General features: G+C 40.8%; 1 protein-coding gene across 1 annotated transcript in view; it reads left to right on the top strand.

Annotated features, from left to right (window-relative positions):
* The first annotated feature begins 1,163 nt into the window (after positions 1–1,163).
* Positions 1,164–20,796, top strand: part of UPP1 (uridine phosphorylase 1) — a 32,278-nt gene continuing 12,645 nt past the window's right edge. The window contains exons 1-3 of the mRNA XM_015829200.1: positions 1,164–1,350; positions 1,963–2,031; positions 2,501–2,618. Coding sequence (XP_015684686.1) covers positions 1,979–2,031; positions 2,501–2,618 — 171 coding nt within the window. The 5' untranslated portion in view covers positions 1,164–1,350; positions 1,963–1,978. The remainder of the gene's footprint in view (positions 1,351–1,962; positions 2,032–2,500; positions 2,619–20,796) is intronic.

Raw genomic sequence — 20,796 nt, 5'->3', positions numbered from 1 at the left:
TTTATAGATTATCTATTATCTTGTAACATTTTCCCCATCTTTTTGAACAACTGATACATAAGCTTTAAAACATTTTGTGGTGCTTCACAAGATACTTCTTTTTGTCATGGAACTGGAGCATGATTGGTTGGGGGCTAGAGGCTAAAACTTATGAAGAATAGTTTCAAGAATTGGTTATGTCTAGTCTAGTGAAAAAAAAGGACTAGGGGTGACATGATAGCAGTGTGCCAATATTTGAGGGGCTGCCACAAAGAACAGGGATTAATTTATTTTTCAAATCACCAGAGAGCAAGACAAGAAACAATGGATAGAAATTAATCAAGAAGAAAAGCAATCTAGCACTAAGGAAAACTTTTCTGGTATGAGAACAATTAACTAGTGGAACAGCTTGCCTTCAGAAGTTGTGGATACTTCATTGGGGCAGTGGTGGGATTCAAATATATGAACAACCAGTTCTCTGTGTGGATGTCACTTCCGGAACTCCGTTCTAGGCCTGGGCAACAAAAAATTAGCTACCGGGTCTGCAGAAGTGGTGCGAACTGGCTGAATCCCACCACTGCATTGGGGGCTTTTTTAGTGGCTGGTTGCTGATTTGATTCAAACACTTCTTTGAATTGGCCCAAAGTAGAACATGAGTCTCTTGTATTTTGATAAGATTGACCTATTTCTGTTTGGGTATTGTGGTTGATTCTCTGATGTTATTTCATGTAATATCATTAAAATATGTAGGTATGTACTTAAACTAAATAATAGAAGAAGATTTTGCTATATGGAGGTTGATGCCGTTTAGCTGATGTTTTTGCACTGCTGCATATGATTCCATTCAATATGGCTTGTTCCACAAGTATGATGAAAGAAATAACAAGTTAGAGCATGATGTAGCAGGCCAGCCACAGAAAGCCATCACCAAAATGATCAATAGCATGGTGAAAAAATGTTTTTTCTCAAAAAGGTGAAGCAGGTCCAAATTCACACAGCTTTGTTTCTTTTCCCCACTGTTAAAAGATCAGAAGCCTCCTAAAACAAAGCGACAAGGTCATTAATAGTAGTTGCAGGTCTCCTCAACTGACCTGTCTAGGATGACTAAGAAGGAAATCCGGCAGGGAAGAAAACGCTTTTTATGGCTTTGTTTTGTAAGATTCATTGCATCAACGACGACATTGAATAGAGCAGGCACTTTCCAGCTTGCTCAAGAGGACACAATCACAGCCGCTCTGTGACTAACCTTCAGCCGCCTGTAACTTTCCTCGCTTTTCCACAGGCTTAGAAACGCGTGCGCACGCGCACCTGCCTCATTGCTTTCTGCTGTCCAGCGGCCTGCCTCTTTCACTTCTTTTTGGGCTTTCTCAGGTAAGGATGCTGAGAGGAGGGCCAGCGAAAGAAGGGTGGGATGGCCGGGCGGGCGGGCTGCTTCGTCGAGGGTCTCTGGAGACATTTTGTAGGAAAGTAAAAGACTCTCCTTTCTAGTCGTCGCACTTTTTCCCGAGCCTTCTGCTTTTGCCATGTCGGCGGCGAGAGAGAACAGAGCGAGATCCCGTGCCCACCACGGATGCCCATTATGATGTCGCCGCGCCGGCCGCCCGGCCCCATTGATACCGGGGAATTGGCCTGCTAGTGTGAAGCCGCGGATCTGTCCGACTTGTAGGACTGTTTCTTCCCCCCGTTTGGTCTGCACCCTACGCAAAAGAAGCCGATCCGCTTAGGACGAAGTGAGGGGTGATAAAAACTAGACTGGGAACAACATGAGGTGTCGACGTGCAGGAAGCGCTGTGTTGCTCAATTCTGTTGCATTAACTGAGACCGTGATTTTATGTGGTTTCTGGGAAAATGCCTTCGTACTGGGTAAATGTGCATCGCAACAAAATGTATACTGAGAACGTGTATTTCCAGAAACCGGTTCCTTATTTGCATAATTTGTGCAATGTTTGATGCAACTTTCCGTTTCCATTCTTTCCCACTCAGAGTCTGAGGAAATAGAATGGCTACTAACGATGCTCTGAAGCAAAAGACAGAAGACAAGGAATGTGCAGAGTAAGAATTAAAGGAGCTTAGAAACAATACCTCAAAAATAAGGGATGGGAGAGAACAAATATCTCTGTCTGTCTGTCTGTCTGTCTGTCTGTCTATCTATCTATCTATCTATCTATATCTATCTATCATTCATTCATCATAGAAATGGGTGTTCTAAAATAGGTGTGTAACGTATAACAATTACCACTGTGTTTATTACAGCAATATTCTTATTTATTGATTTTGAATTGGCATTTTTGAGACCTCCAAAATATTCCATTTCACACTGAGTAAAACTTAATCTGTTCACAGTGTCTCAGCATAGTCAATAAGGAAGTTGATCATACAAAAATGCACTGTATTTATGATGATATCATAATGAAATCATAATGAAATCAAAATTTTCAAGAAGAGATGTACTAATTTAGATATTACACTACCCTTGGTTGAAGATTTGAGATTACTAATCTATTTAATTGTTTATTGATAGAGATGCCAGAGTTTGTGTCCCTAATCCATACCTTAAGAAAATGAAAGATGACATCTTGTATCATTTTGCCCTTGGGACTAGTACTCATGATTTTCCTGCCTTATTTGGAGATATAAAGGTAAGAAAGAAAATGGCTCTAGACTGTAAATGAAAGTAATTGTTTTCCCTTTCCATTCTGCAGTTAAGTCCTATGAGAGTCTTTTTTCTTGTGCTACTATATCAGACATGGGTTGAGATAAAATTTGCAGAATCTACTTAAAAGCCAAATAACCCAGAGCCAGAAAAATAGTAGCGAGGAGAGGAGGCTAGTCTTTCTCAACTACTCATATTTTATATCCCACCAATCAGTCTATCAAAGAAGTAGTCTCACCAAGAGATAAAGAGAAAAAACACTTTCTCCAAGAATTTAGAGATTTATAGATACCATATTCCCATATTTGGTACTTTAAAGACTTAATCAAAGTCTGGCCCTTTGTCCCAACTGTACTATTTCTGTGTTCTTCCTCCCCAAGTGATAAGTATGCCACCAGAAGAGCAAGGTGAAGACAGTATGGTCATCAATTACTGGTAAACTGGAACTCCCTTATCTCTCACCGATGGCTAAGTTAGCAGAAATTATCTTAGAATAGTAGACATTACTTAAATTTTTAATGAGGTCATTCCCTTTCTTCCTGGAGGCCAGTAGCCTCATTTCAAAATGCTTTGAAAGATATTTTAAATCAGGGCTTTTCAACCGGTGGTATGCATACCACCTTTGGTACATTGGCACCTGGCAGGTGGTATGCAACCATCCTAGAAAAGTGGTAGCGGGAGAAGGGAATGAGCTGAACCAATACAGCACCATACAAGCCTGACCAAGAGACAGCTGGAGCTGCAGGGCTGTCAGGGCTCAGCGGAAGCACCAGGATCAGCACCATTCCAGCTGATCGTTGCTTCTTCGAGGCTGTCAGGGCTCAGCGGAAGCGTCAGGATCAGTGCCGCTTTCCAGCTGTTCGGGGCTGTCGGCTCAGTGGAAGCGCCAGGATCAGCGCCGCTTTCCAGCTGATTGGCACTTCGGGGCTGTCAGGGCTCAGCGGAAGCGCCAGGATCAGTGCTGCTTTCCAGGTGATCGGCGCTTCTTCTGGGCTCAGCAGACGCACCGGGATCAGTGCTGCTTTCCAGCTGATTGGCGCTTCAGGACTCAGCAGAAGCGCCAGGATCAGTGCCGCTTTCCAGCTGATCGGCACTTCTTCGGGGCTGTCAGGGCTCAGTGGAAGTGCCAGGATCAGTGCAAGGCTCCAGCTGGAGCTTGCCGCTGATCCCGGTGCATCTGCTGAGCCCAGAAGTAGCGCCGATCAGCTAGAAAGCAGCACTGATCCCGGCGCGTCTGAGCCCAGAAGAAGCGCCGATCAGCTGGAAAGCAGCACTGATCCTGGCACATCTGCGGAGCCCAGAAGAAGCGCCGATCAGCTGGAAAGCAGCACTAATCCTGGCACATCTGCGGAGCCCAGAAGAAGCGCCGATCAGCTGGAAAATGGCACTGATCACGGCGTGTCTGCTGAGCCCAGAAGAAGGCTGATCACCTGGAAAGCGGCGCTGATCCCGGCGCGTGTGTTCACACAAACACAAACACATGTGCAGGTCTGGGAGAGGTAAGCTGAGCCAAGCCATGCAGAGGCAATGATGGGGGAGGGGAATCCTTTGCCCACCACTGCCTGCCTGTTGCCACTTCTTCCCGGAGCCTCTGTCAGTTTAAAAAAAAGGGGAGGGAGGGAGGGTGGGAGGGAGGAAGGAAAGAAGGAAGGAGTTAGGAAAGGAGGAAGGGAGGGAACTTGGATATAAAAGGGGGGGAGAGAAATTTGTTAAATGAGCTTTGCCCCATTTTATGACCCTGGAGATGCTGCAATGGTCATAAGTCACTTTTTTCAGTGCCATTATAACTTCAGTCATTAAGCAAACTTTGTAAGTCGAGGACTACCGGTACTTTATCACTTTTTTCCTTTTTGGGGGGGGGGTCATCAAGTTTTTGACACCTTGCTAGGTGACTGGTGTTACTCGAATGTTGCCATATTCTAAAAGTGGTACAATCGGTGAAAAGGTTGAAAAGCCCTATTCTAAATGATGTGCAGCCAGTTAAAATGGATCCCTCATTACATGCAGTTCTCAAATTATTACTGGTAATTTGGAGACAGTTTAAAGTTATGGATCCTTGAAAAGGATTTGAAATTCCCATTGTAACAGCAGTCCCTTGGCAATCCACCCACCCTTATGATTGATCACAGGGATGCTACAGCGGCTCACCATTTATCTCCCTCACATCATACTCCGCTAGCTCCCCACAGCTGATTCCCACTCTATTGTGTCCCATATCCTCCTTCCTGTCTCTTCTTACCAGTGACTTATCTTTCATTATAGATCTTCTGGAAGCAGTTGCTGCTCTGTACAGCGTTCCTTCACAGTGAATATGAATTCATTTGCAATAAATTACAGCTCTCAAATTTGGTGCCTGCTTCCAGGATGAAGCCACACGACTTCAATTATGTAGGAAGGCCATGCAGCATAATGGCTGCTTGCGGAAGAAAAGTTGACTGATCAGTCACTCAAAGCCTGCAGCAACCGTAAAGGGTCAGAAGTAGAGCAAGGGTGCCTCAGTGGGTGCAGAAGGGCTTGGGAGACCTGGGGCAAGCTATATGTGAGCTGGAGTGCTGCCTCTGTGTGAGCATGGGCCTATGCTAGGCCTCCCTCATCCCGAGGCACCTTGTGCTCTGCTTAATAATCTGTGTGGTTGCTTAATATCTGCACTGGGGAAAGCAGGGATCGAGATTGTTAAGTGAGATCACATAGATGCCTCTCTTAATGATTATTATGACTTGCAACTGCAATGGGCAGGCTCCTTTAAGTTTGTAAGTGAAGAACTACTATACAGTAAGTTTCTGCATCTATCAGTTATTACTGCCAAATGCTTCTGTCACATTATTATATCTTTCTAGCCTGCTTTCAAGGTATTAATGGGGAGATATAGTAATAGTCTTCAAAATCATTTGTGAATATGCTCAATGGAAAATCAAATCAGCTACATATATACTGTTGAATTTTGCTATGTAGTGTTGTTAGAGCCGTGGTGGCGAACCTATGGCACGGGTGCCAGAGGTGGCACTTGGAACCCTCTCTGTGGGCACACGTGCCGTTGCCCCAGCCCTGCCTCCCCCCGCGACCGCTTCCTCTTCAGCAGTCCCCCTGAAGGAGACTCGCCCTCGAGCGTGGCCTGGAGCAGCGCAGCCAAGGACATGGCAGCCAGGCAGCGTAGACAAGATTCTGCCCTTACACCCCATCATGCAGTTGATGCTGCAGGGCGTGGGCAGAGGGTGTAGCCACCATAGCACTGCTAGACTGCCTGGGCGATCTGCGGCAGGCCCTGGAGGCGGTGAGTGGTCCTGTGGGCAGGCGGGGTGGGGGATGGGGGCAGAGCGGGGGCGGGCAGGCGGGTGGAACGGGGGCAGGGCCAGTTTTTGGGCACTCGGTCTCTAAAAGGTTCGCCATCACTGTCTTACAGAATGAAAATAATCATGTCCAATAATAAATCATCAGACAACTTTGTGTTTCCTATTTAAATGTTCAGTATTTCAAGCTTCTAGAATATTTAAAAATGACTAAATGGCACTTTAAAAGTTTTAAATAATGAAAGGCACCTTCTAATGGGAAGATCAAGAGTTTAGTTTAGGCATGAAAACTGGCTGGGTGGCTTGGGACCCATCACTCTCTTAGCCCAACTTACTTCACAGGCTGTTATAGGGAAATTAGGGGGAGGAGGAAGTATTAGATATGTTTGCCACCTTGAGTTATACAAATAATAAAGGCAGGATTAATTTTTTTTAAAAAAAATGTATGCTATGGAATTAGAAAGCTGAATCAAAAACATAATCCAGGTACATTTAATTTCTATTATGAATAGGGCTTTTACGAAAAATGCTTTATATTCTGACCTTATTCTTTGGTTTTTGATCATATAAAAATAAATGCATGAATTGTTTATCCTTGCCTTCAAAAATGGAGTCAATTATCTGTAGTGGAGTAGAGACCTGAGAAATCTAGATTTTGGTTCAATTGTTCAGTCATGAAGAAAAACCTATGTAGTTGCCAGAAATAAAAAACAACTTGATAACACATAATCTATCACATCAATCAGTTGTTCAGTCACTTTTGTGACCCAATAAATATTTTACTAGCATAATCTGTTAGTAACTACTACTAGTAAATTCATGCTTGTGTCAGCAATGATAACATCATGAAACTCTGTAAACTTTTTTTTGATTGTCTTTAATTTTCCCAAGCATTGGAATCTTCTCAATTATTCTTGCCTTAAATATTCAGAATAATTAGGTTTCAGCTTCAATATCAATCCTTTCAGTGAACAACCTTCTCTACAATATATTCCAAATATAAATTAAATAAATGAAAGTGGCAGTACAGAGCTTTGGTGCAATCAGGCTCAATTTAAATTTGAGTTCCTCTAGATTAGAAATTTTAAAACTTAATTTTTCCTGCTGATGTAGTCAACAGGAAATGTATGTACTGAGCAGGATGGCCAAGGATGAGAAATGGTATGTGCTGTAATCTACAAAATCTGGGACAGACACATAGGTTGTTACCCACCTTCCCTGTTCCATGTGTATTGAAAACTACACTTTGGGGAGAAAATTTTTTGTAAAAGTTTTTATTAATTTTTTCCATAAATACTATAATAATTTTTCAACCAACGTGTTGTCTGAGTTTACATTCGCTAATACATATTCAATTCCTAATCCTTTATTCTTTCCTTTAGCCATCGATAAAATAAGTCCCATGTTTGATAATATTCTGTTTCTTCTTTTTCTTTCAGTCTCATAGTCAATCTATCCATCTCTGCTCATTCTAGTATTTTTTTATTTCTTCATCTGATGGTATTCCTTCATTTTTTCCAATGTTGCGCAAATATAGTTCTTGCCACTGTTGTGACATGCAAAATCAAATATAGGCTTTGTTTGTTAGTCTTTTCGGGCATTATACCTAATAAAAAAGGTTCAGGTTTAAAATCTACATGTTCTCCCAACATCTTTTCTAGCCAAGTATGTATCTTTTTCCAATAATTCTTTACTTTATCACATGTCCACCAAACATAATAATACGTGCCTGACTTACGTTTACATTTCCAACATCTATATGACATATTTTTAAACATTTTGGCTAATCTTGTTGGTGGCAAGTGCCATCTGTAGAACATTTTATATAAATTTTCTTTATAAGAAGTTGGCATTGTCAGTTTATAATTTCTTTCCCATAAATTTTGCCATTTTTCTAATTCTATATTATATCCAAAGTTTTTCACCCATCTTATCATTGTTTCTTTAACTTGTTCACTTTCCATTTCCAAAGTTAATAAAAAGTTATACATTTTCTTAATTAATTTCTCATCTGAGGTTAGCAAAGTCTTATCAAACACCATTTGTTCTTTATAAAATCTGTTGTGTATTGATCCAATTTATAATGGCAGTTATAAGCTGTTAACTGATTATGTTTAATTCAAGTCTCTAACCGTTTGTATATTGTTACAAGCCTGCACTTTGGATGGCAAATAGTGCTTTAAATTCATTGGCTGCCGCCTAGTGGCAGTCCGGTATAAATAGAAGTCAAGTAGCTGTTAGAGTCGCTTCTGTGTTGATTCAAATAAAGAGTTGTTGCTTGAACCTTCAGTCTCATCAATGCCTCACCAATCCCAGTATTTAACAGTGGCGATGAGGATGGGATATGCTGCTAAGGAAGAAAGAGCTGAAGCACTAGAACCAGAGCCAGAAGTCACTAAGGGGTGAGACCAGGCATCAACGCTCTGGTAGGAACCACATTCCCTCCCTTCTGCCTGCGAGCAAGCCACGCTGGAGGCATCATTAACCTGAGGGATCCATCCCCAGGATTCGCACAGAAGCCCTTAGCAGCATAAGGCATTGAAAAGACTTAGCGACAGTCAGCTATGGCCAAGGTTGGTAAACTGTCTGAATTTGACGTTTCGCACCCAGAGCAATGGAGCTCTTATGTCTCCAGGGTGGAAAATTACCTGACAGCAAACCAGGTGAGGGAAGACGGAATAAAGGCTGCTACCTTGCTATGTGTATGCGGTCAGGCAACTTTTGACATAGCAGAAAATTTGATTGCTCCAGCCAGTTTAGAGTCAGTCACTTACGCTGACTTGAAGAGAAGACTAAAAGAACATTTCGAACCTCGGTTATCCATCCTTGCTTGGAGACATGCCTTCGAGCAAAGAGAACAGCAGCCTGGGGAGTCAGCTACTGAATTTGTGGCTGCCCTAAGACAGGCGTCCAGACTCTGAATTTCCAGATTTAGAGGATCGGCTCAGGGACCGACTGGTATGTGGCCTGAGAAACAGAGACTTACAGCAGAAGCTGTTTGCAAAGGAGACCTTGACATTCCAGGTTGCATTGAAAGAAGTGATGGCAGAAGAGGCCGCCGGGGGAGCAGTAAGGGCTTTACGACCCTCAAAGAATTCCCCCAGCCAGACAGCTGTTCACTATGAAAACACAGATAGAACAGACGACCCGGATGAGGATGTTGAGATTGACCGGGTGCAGAAGCTACCAAGAAGAAAGCAGCAGCCAATTGACAAGGCAGCTTTCTTCCCTAGCTGTGCTGGCTGTGGAGAACGGCACCTGCGATCAGAGTGCAGATTTTGCACGGCTGTGTGTCGAGCCTGTGGCAAACAGGCACATCGCTATTGTCTGTAAAGGTTGCCAGAGGGAATCTCCACCCGAAGACTTCCCTAGGTGAGTTAAATGGGCTCTGGGGCAAAACAGAGTAGGATAATGCTCTGGGAGGAGGAGCATTCTTAGAACAGGAGCCTATTGCCCCCTCAAAGAAAAGCTAAGACTAAGGGTCAAGTTACAAGGAGTTCCATGTTCAATGGAACTGGACACTGGGTCAGCCCTGTCTATAATCTCCTACAAAACTTTTAATTACGTCTGCAGACATGGTGGGAAATGAGTCAGACTCAAGCCGTCAAATCTAGTGTTGACAGACTTTTAAAATTCCCACGTAGCGGTTAAAGGCAAAGCTACATTGAAAATAAAATTCAAAAAAATTGAGGTTCCCTCAACATCGTGGTAGTCGAAGGCCAGCGCACAAGCCTGATCGGCCTGGACTGATTTGATGCCCTGGGCATCCATGTGACTGGCATCAGCAAGACTCAAACAGCTGATTTGGCAGCTGTCTGCCAGGAATTCGCTGATGTATTCAGCCCCAGCTTAGGCAAATACAAAGGAGCACCAATCGCCCTCCAGCTTGATCCAACCGTAACCCCAATCAGGATCAAGCCTCACAGAGTGCCTTTTGCCTTAAAACCTAAAATAGATGCAGAGTTAGATAAGCTTGTTCAGCAGGGAGTGTTGCAACCTGTTGATAGCAGTGTGTGGAAAACCCCCATAGTCACACCAGTTAAACCCAATGGAGATGTGCGCATCTGCGCTGATTATAAGTGCACCATTAATAAGGCACTTCAGCAGCATGCGTATCCAGTCCCTGTAGTTAGCCACATCCTGGCATCACTACAAGGAAGTCGCTTATTCGCAAAGCTGGACCTGGCATATCAGCAACTGCCTGTGGATGATGCCACTGCAGAGGCACAAACAATAATTACGCATAGAGGGGCATTCAGGGTCCGTCACCTGCAGTTTGGGGTGAGTGTTGCCCCAGGGCTGTTTCAGAGTGCAATGGAATGCACTCTCAAAAATATTCCAGGAGTATGTCCTTACTTTGATGATGTTCTAATTGCTGGGGAGTCAGCTGAAATGTTAGCAGAATGTCTCAGAGCAGTTCTCCAATGCTTCCGTGAAGCGGGGTTAAAGCTTAAAAGAGATAAATGTCAGATAGGTGTGAACTCTACTGAGTTCCTAGGATTCCGGATAAATGCTGCCGGAATCCACCCCACTGATTCAAAGCTTAAGGCAATACTGCAGGCTCCCAGATCTATGTCAAAGGGGGAGCTGCAGGCATTTTTAGGGTTACTTAACTTCTACCATGCATTCCTTCCTCATAAGGGAGCATTAGCAGAGCCTCTGCATAGGCTCCTGGATAAAAGGGCACCCTGGCTGTGGACTAAAATCCATGAAAAAAGTTTCAAATCAGTCAAATCACTGCTTTCATCAGACTCAGTGTTAACACACTTCAACGAAAAACTGCCTATCAGTATTGCATGCAATGCTTCATTGTACCGGATAGGAGCAGTTTTGAATCATTTAATGGCTAATGGGCAGCAAGCACCCATAGTGTATTATTCAAGGACACATTCCCCCGCAGAAAGACATTATGCACAAATTGACAAGGAGGCTGTCAGAATCCAATTATAATTCATCTCTAGTTATCGACTATGGAAAACCCCATTTCTGCTCTCTCTGGATTCTGTCATACGATGAAGGGGGAGGGAGATGAGCAGAGGGGTTTTATGGCTCTCACTTCCTCCATTTCAACTTCAAAGGGACTGAATGTGGATATCACCAAAAGGACTAACAATAACAATGGGGCTATTACCTTTCATGTACTCCTCTCTGAAGTCTCCTTTCCCGGCAGTGAGGAAAAGGGGGTGGGAATGTAATGCCTGGGACTGTCGCTGGAAGAAGGGGGTGATGGGGTGGGGCTACTGGGGGACCCCTTAAAACCTTGAATGGGAGAGCTTGGACCCCAAGTCCTGTCTAGAACACCTGCAACCATTTTCTCTTAATAAATGATGCCTGTTGGAAGAACTATTCCAAGAGTTCTGTCTTCTTAAGATGCAAAGTGGGGTGGGTCCTTAAAGAGGCATTAGCAATAGTAGCTGAAATAAAAAATTCCACGATTTCCTTTATGGTCACCCATTTACCATTTTCACGGACCATAAGCCTCTTCTAGGTCTGTTTACTGGAGACAAACAAACCCCTCAGATCCTTTCTCCAAGGATGCTGAGGTGGTCAATCTTTATGGCAGCCCACAATTACAGGCTAGTCCATAAGCCTGGCAAGGAAATGGGCCATGCTGATGCACTCAGCAGGCTGCCCCTGCCTAAATCAGAGCCAGACCCTGCACCTGCTGCACGTATCCTGGCAATCCAGGATCTGCCAGAGTCTCCCCTTCACGCAGGGGATATGGCTGCTGAAACAGCCACTGACAAAACACTCAGTCATGTTTTGAACTGGGTGCTGAGGGGGTGGCCTGAAGCCAGTCCTGGGACAGAATTTCACAATTTCTTCAGAAGACAAGATGAGCTATCAGCTTACAAGGGCTGCATTTTATGGGGAAGTCAGGTTATAGGTCTTAGAATCTCTGCATGAGGGACATCCTGGAATAGTCAGGATGAAGGCATTCACGAGAAACTACCTGTGGTGGCCAGGGCTGGATAAGGATATAGAGGCTCAAGTAAAAGGATGCCAGGTTTTCCAGCAGACCAGACCTGAAATGCCTCAAGCTCCAGTACATCGCTGGGAGACCACGCAAACTCCCTGGTCTCAAATTCATATAGACTATGTAGGACCCTTCCAAGGACAGGTGTTCCTCATTCTAATGGACAGTTACTCTAAGTGGCTAGAGTTAGCACCTGTCCCAACTATGACTACTGCCAGGACCATCCAGGAACTGTGCAGAATCTTTGCCACGCATGGCTTGCCTGATGTGATTGTGTCCAATAACGGGGCACAATTCATTGCTGCTGAGTTTTAGTCCTTCTTACAGACTAACATGATCAGACATGCTATCTCTGCCCCCTTTCATCCTGCTTCAAATGGTCAAGCAGAACATATGGTCAGAACAACCAAGGAAGCGTTAAAGAGAATAACGACTGGTGATTGGCATCGTCAGCTGGCAGACTTTTTGCTCTGCCAACACACAACTCCATGCACTTCAATGGGCCGCAGCCCAACAAAACTGAGATGGGGACGTTGTCTAACCATGAAGCTGGACTGTCTCCATCCAGACCAGGCAGCTGCGGAAATAGCACAACCTAAGCCCCCGCAGAATCTGGGTGGTAGCTGTGGTTTGTAAGGTGTCAGGGCCACTGTCGTACGAGGTGGCCCTGGAAGATGGTCGTGTGGTTCAGCGCCACATCAACCAATTGCGACGGCAGCAGGCTAATCAAACCCTGACCGCTGACTGAGAGGAGAGCTGGGGGGTGCCAGGTAATTGTAATATACCTGAGTTCCCTAATTCTTTTTTTTTTTTTTTGAAACAAATTTTATTAGGTTTTTTAATTATTGAAACAAAGTACTCAAGACACACCGTGGTGTTAGGGTAGTCAAACATCCAAAAACAAAACATATATAGATAATTCAATCAATACATTAAAAAATTCCCTCTCTTTATCCCTCTAGTAGCATAGTATATTTAAAATAATCCAGTTCTAGCTTAAATTTATTCAATCTAGACCTGTTTTAAAGCTTTATAAATTTACGGTACCGTAATCAAATTAACTTTAAATAAAAAGATTATCAATTCAGGTATCCCTTCCAAATATATTCTAGTTCCTTAATTTTATCATAAATCTTATTTATTTCTTCTTCCACTAATATCCCCTATTTAAAATAAACTATCAATCTATCCTATACATATCTAATCCATCAGTTAATCAATCTTTTTAAGCTGACAAAATAATATCAGACTTTAAATCATTTCAATCCATTAGACAGAATTCAAATTTCAACCAATTAATTATCATAACTAATAACATCCATGTCATCAAACAAAACACATCATCTTATTAAATTAACTCAGTTATTAATTCAGTCCAAATCTAAAACATCTCTTCAATTTTCTTCATTCCATTACATAATAGTTTTCATACAAGTAAATCTCTTGTTCTAAAAAATACATTCTTAGTATTCTAGATTACCTTTAATCTATTATTATTATTGTTTGAAGTAACACAGTAATATTAAGCTTTAAATCATTTCAGTTCATCAAACAAATTTCAAATTTCATTCAATTATCATACCTTATCACATCTATATCATCATACAAAAGCATCATCCACTAATTTAAAACACTCAATTATTAAAACAATCCAAATCTAAAAAACCACCATTTTTTCCATTCCAATACATAATAATTTTCATCAAAATAAACCTATTATTCCACCCATTACATTCTTAATCTATTTTAAAATATCTATTATAATAGTCACCCCCGTATTATTATTATTTTTTCTTTCTTATTTCTAAGTCTGAGTCTTAATCCTTGAAACAATCCATAAATCAACAGTGCCTTTTAATCCATTACACTTCATTTTAAATTTCTCTTTTCAGTCTTATTCTGGCCTTCCTTCTATGCCAAGCAGGTTTCCATATCCAAGCTTCCCTTTCCACCAATAAATCTCTCTTTATTGCTTGCAGTGTCCTTTGAAACGATAGGAATCCCATTCTCTGTATTAGGCCTCTGTTTCTCTCATCCTTAGAGCTTCGTTGCTTTAAAGTCTCAAGTCTTAATCTTTGGTTCTTCTGATCCTCAAAACTATAAATGACATGTTTATAAGGTGAAATCTCTTTTATCTCAGTTGTTTCCTCTTCTAGTAAGTTTTGATTTGTAGAATGGTCAGATATGGTCTGGAAATCAGTTTGAAGGTTTGAAGTGGAACTTCTGGTTCTTAACTCTGTAGTAAACTCTTTTATTGTAGCACATATTTCTGCAGTGGCTTCATAAATCTTTTCCAATATAAGTTTGCAGTTTAATTGTAACTCAACTTCCATATTGATAGTAATTAAAGAGAGTCTCTTTTCTCCTTTTTTGTCCTTTTTTTTTGTGGAGGCTGTATTTAATAAAAGTTGAGCAGTATCCACCCCCACAATTCCCACTGGTAGGTACATCAGTTTAACTTTTCTCTTGAAAAAATTTGAAGGTCAGGTCTATTCCACAAAGAGAAATCAGAAGTTGCAATATTAGGTTTACGCCACTAGATGTCCTCCATAGATTAAAAAAAATCTTTTCCAGACACCATTTTCCCCCTTTTTTCCAATCTTTTAAGATATCATGTGAAAAAAGAAATAATCTTCCAGCATAAAGTGATAGTACAGCTCTTAAAAAAGCGTTTTTTCTGTACCCCAAAAGCAGATGAAATAAAATATAGTCTCTAAAATTTTATTCTATTCTTTTGTTCCACGCCTTTCTTCCCAAACATATAGAAGCTGCTTTTCCAAGACAGGGAAATAGTTCTAAGAAAACTCTTACAGGCAAAAAAAAAAAAAAAAAAAAGAGTAAAGAGAGGAGCCGAAAAAAAGCCTCACCCGGATTCACCATGGTGGTTTCTCAATGCTTAGATGTTCTTTGACTTGTGGTTTGAAGCAGCTGGGTGATCGGCCATTTTACTGGCCGATCTTCCTTCTCCGTCGGCCCTCAGAGAAAGCTCGGACAGTTGGAGGACCCGCCGTTCCTTCACAGCCGAGCGAAGCCTCATCGACAGAAGTCGCACCCTCCAGGGCGACTTTCGACCCGCATAAGGGTCTACTGGCGGAGGGAAAACTAGCCAACGAAGAAACGAGTCTCGTGCGACTAGGGATGCCACGAACCGGAACCAGAAGTCTGAGTTCCCTAATTCTTGTGAGACTCACAGGGAGATGCAGGGTGACTCAGCCACGTCTGAGTCACCACAAATTTCTGAGACTATGTCCACAGAAAGGGAATTGCTGGCGGACTTGTTTCCCAGACTGTCAGAAGGTGCTGCATTAAGAGAAATGGGCACCGTTCAACGCAACAGGGTCGTGCTGGACAGGACATTCTGAGAGGCACTGGTCTACCCAGCCAGAATGTCCAGAAAAGCACTGATATACCTGGGCGAGCAGCCCTAGGAACCCTGGTCTACCCAGCTCATCAAAAGGGCTTCTAGATTGGGAGCCTCCAATGGTGCTACGACGATTGGAGCGGGCACAAAACCCACTGGCCTACTTACAAGACTATATTCATTATTGTGATATGTGATTACCTAGAGGGAAGGGGTGTTGTGTATTGACCCAATTTATAATGGCAGTTATAAGCTGTTAACTGATTATGTTTAATTCAAGTCTCTAACCGTTTGTGTATTGTTACAAGCCTGCACTTTGGGCGTCAAATAGTGCTTTAAATTCATTGGCTACTGCCTAGTGACAGTCTAGTATAAATAGAAGCCAAGCGGCTGTTAGAGTCGCTTCTGTATTGATTCAAATAAAGAGTTGTTGCTTGAACCTTCAGTCTCATCAATGCCTCACCAATCCCAGTATTTAACAAAATCCATACAGTTTAACATCTTTATCATATCTAGTTTGCATTTGTAAATGTGCCCACCATGATAAGTTGATGCCCTGATTTTCCATTTCTTGTTTAGATTTTAAATTCCCTTCAGAGTTTAGAATATCTCTCTATGTCCAGATTTTTTCAAAGTCCACCAAATTTGGGTATACAAATGCTTCCATGGTTGACAACCACCCTGGAATTTTCAAGTATATTTTACTTTTTATTTTTTCCCATATTGTTAATAATAAATTTCTTATATAATGATTTTGGAAATATTTATGAACTTTATTTTTTCCATACCATAAAAAGGCATGCCACCCCAATTGTAAATCATGCCCCTCCAGATATAACAGCCTTTTATTTCTAAGAGTTATCCATTCTTTTACCCATGTTAATACGGATGCTTGATAATATAAAACCCACTCCGGTAAACCAAATCCTCCATTTTCCTTGGCATATTGTGACATTTTCATCTTAATTCTAGCTTTCTTTCTTTGCCAAACAAATTTCAAAATTAGTGAATTTAAATCTTGAAAAAAAAAATTCTCAAGTTTTATAGGTATTGTTCGAAATAGAAATAAGATTTTCGGTAGTACATTCGTTTTCACTGTAGCAATTCTTCCTAGCATTGACAATTGCAAGTTTTTCCATTTTTCCAAATGCAGTTTTATTTGATTCAATAATTTTATGTAATTATCTTCTTTTATCGTTGCATATCTTGCTGTTAAATGTATTCCCAAATATTTAACCTTTTTAACTATCTGTAATTCTGTTTTTTTCCGACATTTGTTTTTTTTTTTTTTTTGTTTATCTGTGAGATTTTTAGCTATTACTTTGGTTTTTTTCTCTGTTTATTTTCAATCCTGCCATTTCTCCATATTGTTCTATCTTTCCCAATAATTTAGGAATCATCTCCAAAGGTTCTTCTAAAATAAATACCAAATCATCAGCAAATGCTTGTAATTTATATGTTTCTCCTTTTATTTCCAGTGCTTTAATTTCTGTATCTTGTCTAATATTTCTATTTAAGACTTCCAGAGTGAAAATAAATAACAATGGAGATAATGGACATCCTTGCCTTGTCCTTTTTCTTATCTCAAAGTTCTCAGTATAATCTCCATTCACAGTCACTTTCGCTATTTGTTTATTTATATTGTTTTTATCATATTTATAAAGTTCTGTCCAAAGTCCATTATTTGTAACTGCTGAATCATAAATTGCCAGGAAACATTATCAAATGCCTTTTGGGTATCTAGAAATTTTAGTGCCAGTTGTTTCCCTCGATGTAGTTCATAATATTTTAATACGTCCATTATCACTCTTAAATTGTTTTTAATTTGTGTCTTTGGTAAAAAACTGCTTTGGTCTGGATGTATAAATTCAGTTAAGTATCTTTTCAGTCTCTCTGCCATTATTGAAGTAAAAATTTTATAATCCACATTCAGTAACGATATCGGTCTATAATTTTTTATCTGTGTCAAATCTGAATCTTCTTTTGGTATTAAAGTAATATTTGCTTCCATACATGTGGTTGGGAGTTTAGCCTCCAAAAAAAGTTCACTGCAAACGCGTTTCAATGGTTCACTTAGTACAGTGGTTCTCAACCTTTTTAATGCCGCGACCCCAACCGGTCGTAAGTCGAGGACTAAACCGGTCGTAAGTCGAGGACTAAACCGGTCGTAAGTCGAGGACTACCCAACCGGTCGTAAGTCGAGGACTTTCCCTGCCCGGAAGCGCTGCGCATGCGTGGTTCCGCCCCCTGCGCCGGCCAAGGCGTAGCTGGCAAGCGGCAGAGACGGAGCAGGCCGACCACCAGCTGGCCCAGCCCAAGGGAGGTAAGGCACCCGCCGGAAAAGGGGGGAAAAAATGACGGACAAATAAATGGCGGACAAAAAAAATGGCGGACAGCCTTGCTTGGCGACCCCCGTGAAATGGTCGATCGACCCCAAATGGGGTCCCGACCCACAGGTTGAGAACCACTGACTTAGTATATCTTGTAGGGTTTTATACAGCTCTGCCAGTAGTCCAACTGGCCCTGGTGTTTTCTCATTTTTTTGCCTTCTTTTGGCCTCTGTTACTTCCATCATTGTAATTTTTTCCTCTAACATAGTCTTAAAAGTTTCTGGAATTTTTGGCAGGTTATTTTCTTCTAGATAATGGATCATTCTCTCTCTTGGAATTTCTTCTATATCATACAGTTTCTTGTAATATTCTTTAATTATCTTTGTTGGAATATTCATGAGCAGGAAGAGTCATGTGGTAACTCAGTCAGCCAATGTGAAGAAAGTGCTACTGAGTCTGTAAAAAAGGTTATTGAGTTAGAAGCTGGGTTTCAGTCTCAGGTCTGTCTCTGCTGTAAGAAGTCTTCATTTATGCTATGTTGCTATGAAGAAGAATATATGGTATTGTAAATATTTTTATATGAATATAAAGAGTTTATGTGATCAGCTAAATGCAGTCAACTGTGAGAGCTTCTGATTTATTTTTACCAACAGAGAAATTAAAATTCTCTAACAGGTTATGGGCCTAGAGCTTACTAAGGACTGCATTGTAATTTAAAGCTGGAAGAAATTGCCTGTGTTTAGAAGTATAAGAACAAGGCAGAATTAGCAGAATGGCTGTAATGGAATTTAAGGAAAGCTCTGTGCCTCGTTTAGGGCAAAAGAATTACATTATCTGGGCAGCAAAAATGGAATGTTTGCTGAAAGCAAAAGAGCTGTGGTATATTGTAGAAAATCCCCCACAAGTATTTGCAGCTACTGATCAGAAAAGTCATGATCAAGCAATGGCCTATCTCATCTTGAATTTAGATGATGAACAATTTCTAAATATTGCAAATCTAAAGACTGCAAAGGAAATTTGGCTGAAGTTGAGAGCTGTGCACGTGAATGTTTCTGCATGCAATATAGTGCAATTGTCAAGAAAACGTTACAGAGCCTGTTTGCAATCAGGTGAATCTGTGGAACAGCATTTAAATAAAATGCAAAGTTTATTTTTGGACTTAGAACAACGTGGGATTAAATTTCCTGAGTCACAGAAGGTTTTATTGGTGTTGAACAGTTTAGATAAAACGCGGGACACAGTTTCTGCTATATTTGAGTGCAAAGAAGAGAAAGACTTAAATTTTGAGGCTTTAAAGGCATGTTTGCTTAATGAAGAAGAAAAGCACAATTTCAGGAGTAGCCACGAGGAGGAGAAATTCCTGAGGAGGGGGTCCAGACTGCAAGTCTCCGGAGGAGAAGGAACCAGCAGCAGATGGGACCAAATTGCAACAAAAGAGAGATTTTGCAGACAGAGAGTTTTGCAAGGAGAAGGAACCAGCAGCAGATGGGACCAAATTGCAACAAAAGAGAGATTTTGCAGACAGAGAGCTTTGCAAGGAAAGAATTGCTACATTTGTGGAGCAACTACACCTCTGAAAAAGAACTGTTCGCAGAGGAACAATTTGCAGAACAGGACCTTTGTGCATGCAAAGAAGACTAACTTGCAAAAGGAACGTTTTGGTGTTGCAAAAGTTTGCAATAGCAACAACAGAGACAAGTGGCTAATAGATAGTGGGGCAAGTCAAACAATTGTTAATGACTGGATTATTTTGCAGGTTTGTTCCAGTAGCACAAGAAGCTGTGGCTTTGGCAAATGGCCAGAAAGCAAAAGTCATTGGAAGAGGCGATGTAGAAATTCCATATTTGGAATCAAAGTTTACCAATGTGCTTTGTGTACCTGAAATGGAACATAATTTGTTAAGTGTGTCTAATTTAGACAAACAAGGTTTTGAGACTATTTTTGTAAATGGGAACTGTCTCATCAAAAGGAATGGGAATATTTGTGCAGAAGGCATAAAGGAAGATAATTTATATGTATTGCAGGGACAAAAGGTTCAATGTTCCCATATATTTAAGAATGTTGCAGAGCATGATTCATGCGTTCATCTTCTACATAGAAGACTTGGTCATGCAAGCTTTAAAGTTTTGCAGCAAATGCAAGAGTTTGCAGAAGGGCTAAATTTGAAGGGATGCAAAACATATTTGGACTGTGCAGTATGCAAAGCATCNACATCATTGTTCTTCTGAGGATAATTTGGCAGACATGATGACTAAACCATTGGGTGGTATTCACTATGGAAAATGTATTAAGTCAATAGGTCTGATGTCTCTTCCTGTCATGAAGGGAGGAGTGTTGGAATATTCATGAGCAGGAAGAGTCATGTGGTAACTCAGTCAGCCAATGTGAAGAAAGTGCTACTGAGTCTGTAAAAAAGGTTATTGAGTTAGAAGCTGGGTTTCAGTCTCAGGTCTCAGGTCTGTCTCTGCTGTAAAAAGTCTTCATTTATGCTATGTTGCTATGAAGAAGAATATATGGCATTGTAAATATTTTTATATGAATATAAAGAGTTTATTTGAATCAGCTAAATGCAGTCAACTGTGAGAGCTTCTGATTTATTTTTACCAACAGAGAAATTAAAATTCTCTAACAATCTTTTTATTTCTTCATTTTTAAATTGTAGACAACTTTTTTATCTACTAAATTGTGTATCATTTTCTTCTTCTGTTTTTTAAGTTTATAAGCTAACCATCTTCCTGGTTTATTTGCATTTTCAAAAAAAATTGTTTTGCTCTTTTTATCTGTTGTGCCAATTTTTCTGAATCCAACAGATTTACTTTGCGTTTTATTGTTTCTATTTTTCTTTTCAAAGTCTTCTTCTGCAGGTTCATCTGCAGTTCTGATTCTAGTTTTCCAATTTTTTCTTTTAATAGTACATAATGCTGTCTTTTCTTTGCCGTGTATGTTATAGCTATACCTCTAGAATGTGCTTTAGCTGTGTCCAATACATTTTGTAATGTTGTATCTTCTTTTTTATTTTCTTTAAAGAAGAACTCCATTTCTTTTTTGCTAGTTCTATAAATTCTCTTACTTTTAATATAGATTGGTTCAAAGTCCATCTTAATTTTTTTTGTATTCCTCTCCACATCACTTTTAAAGGGTTATGGTCTGCCCACGTACCTGGTTCTATCTCAATTTCCTGCATATTTGTCCTCAATTCAGATGAAAAG

Source organism: Protobothrops mucrosquamatus, unplaced genomic scaffold (assembly GCF_001527695.2).
Source record: "Protobothrops mucrosquamatus isolate PMUCROS unplaced genomic scaffold, P.Mucros_1.0 scaffold_231, whole genome shotgun sequence".
Classification (NCBI taxonomy): Eukaryota; Metazoa; Chordata; class Lepidosauria; order Squamata; family Viperidae; genus Protobothrops; species Protobothrops mucrosquamatus.
Note: the sequence above shows the minus strand (reverse complement) of the source record. Positions and strands in the feature narration are given on the sequence as shown.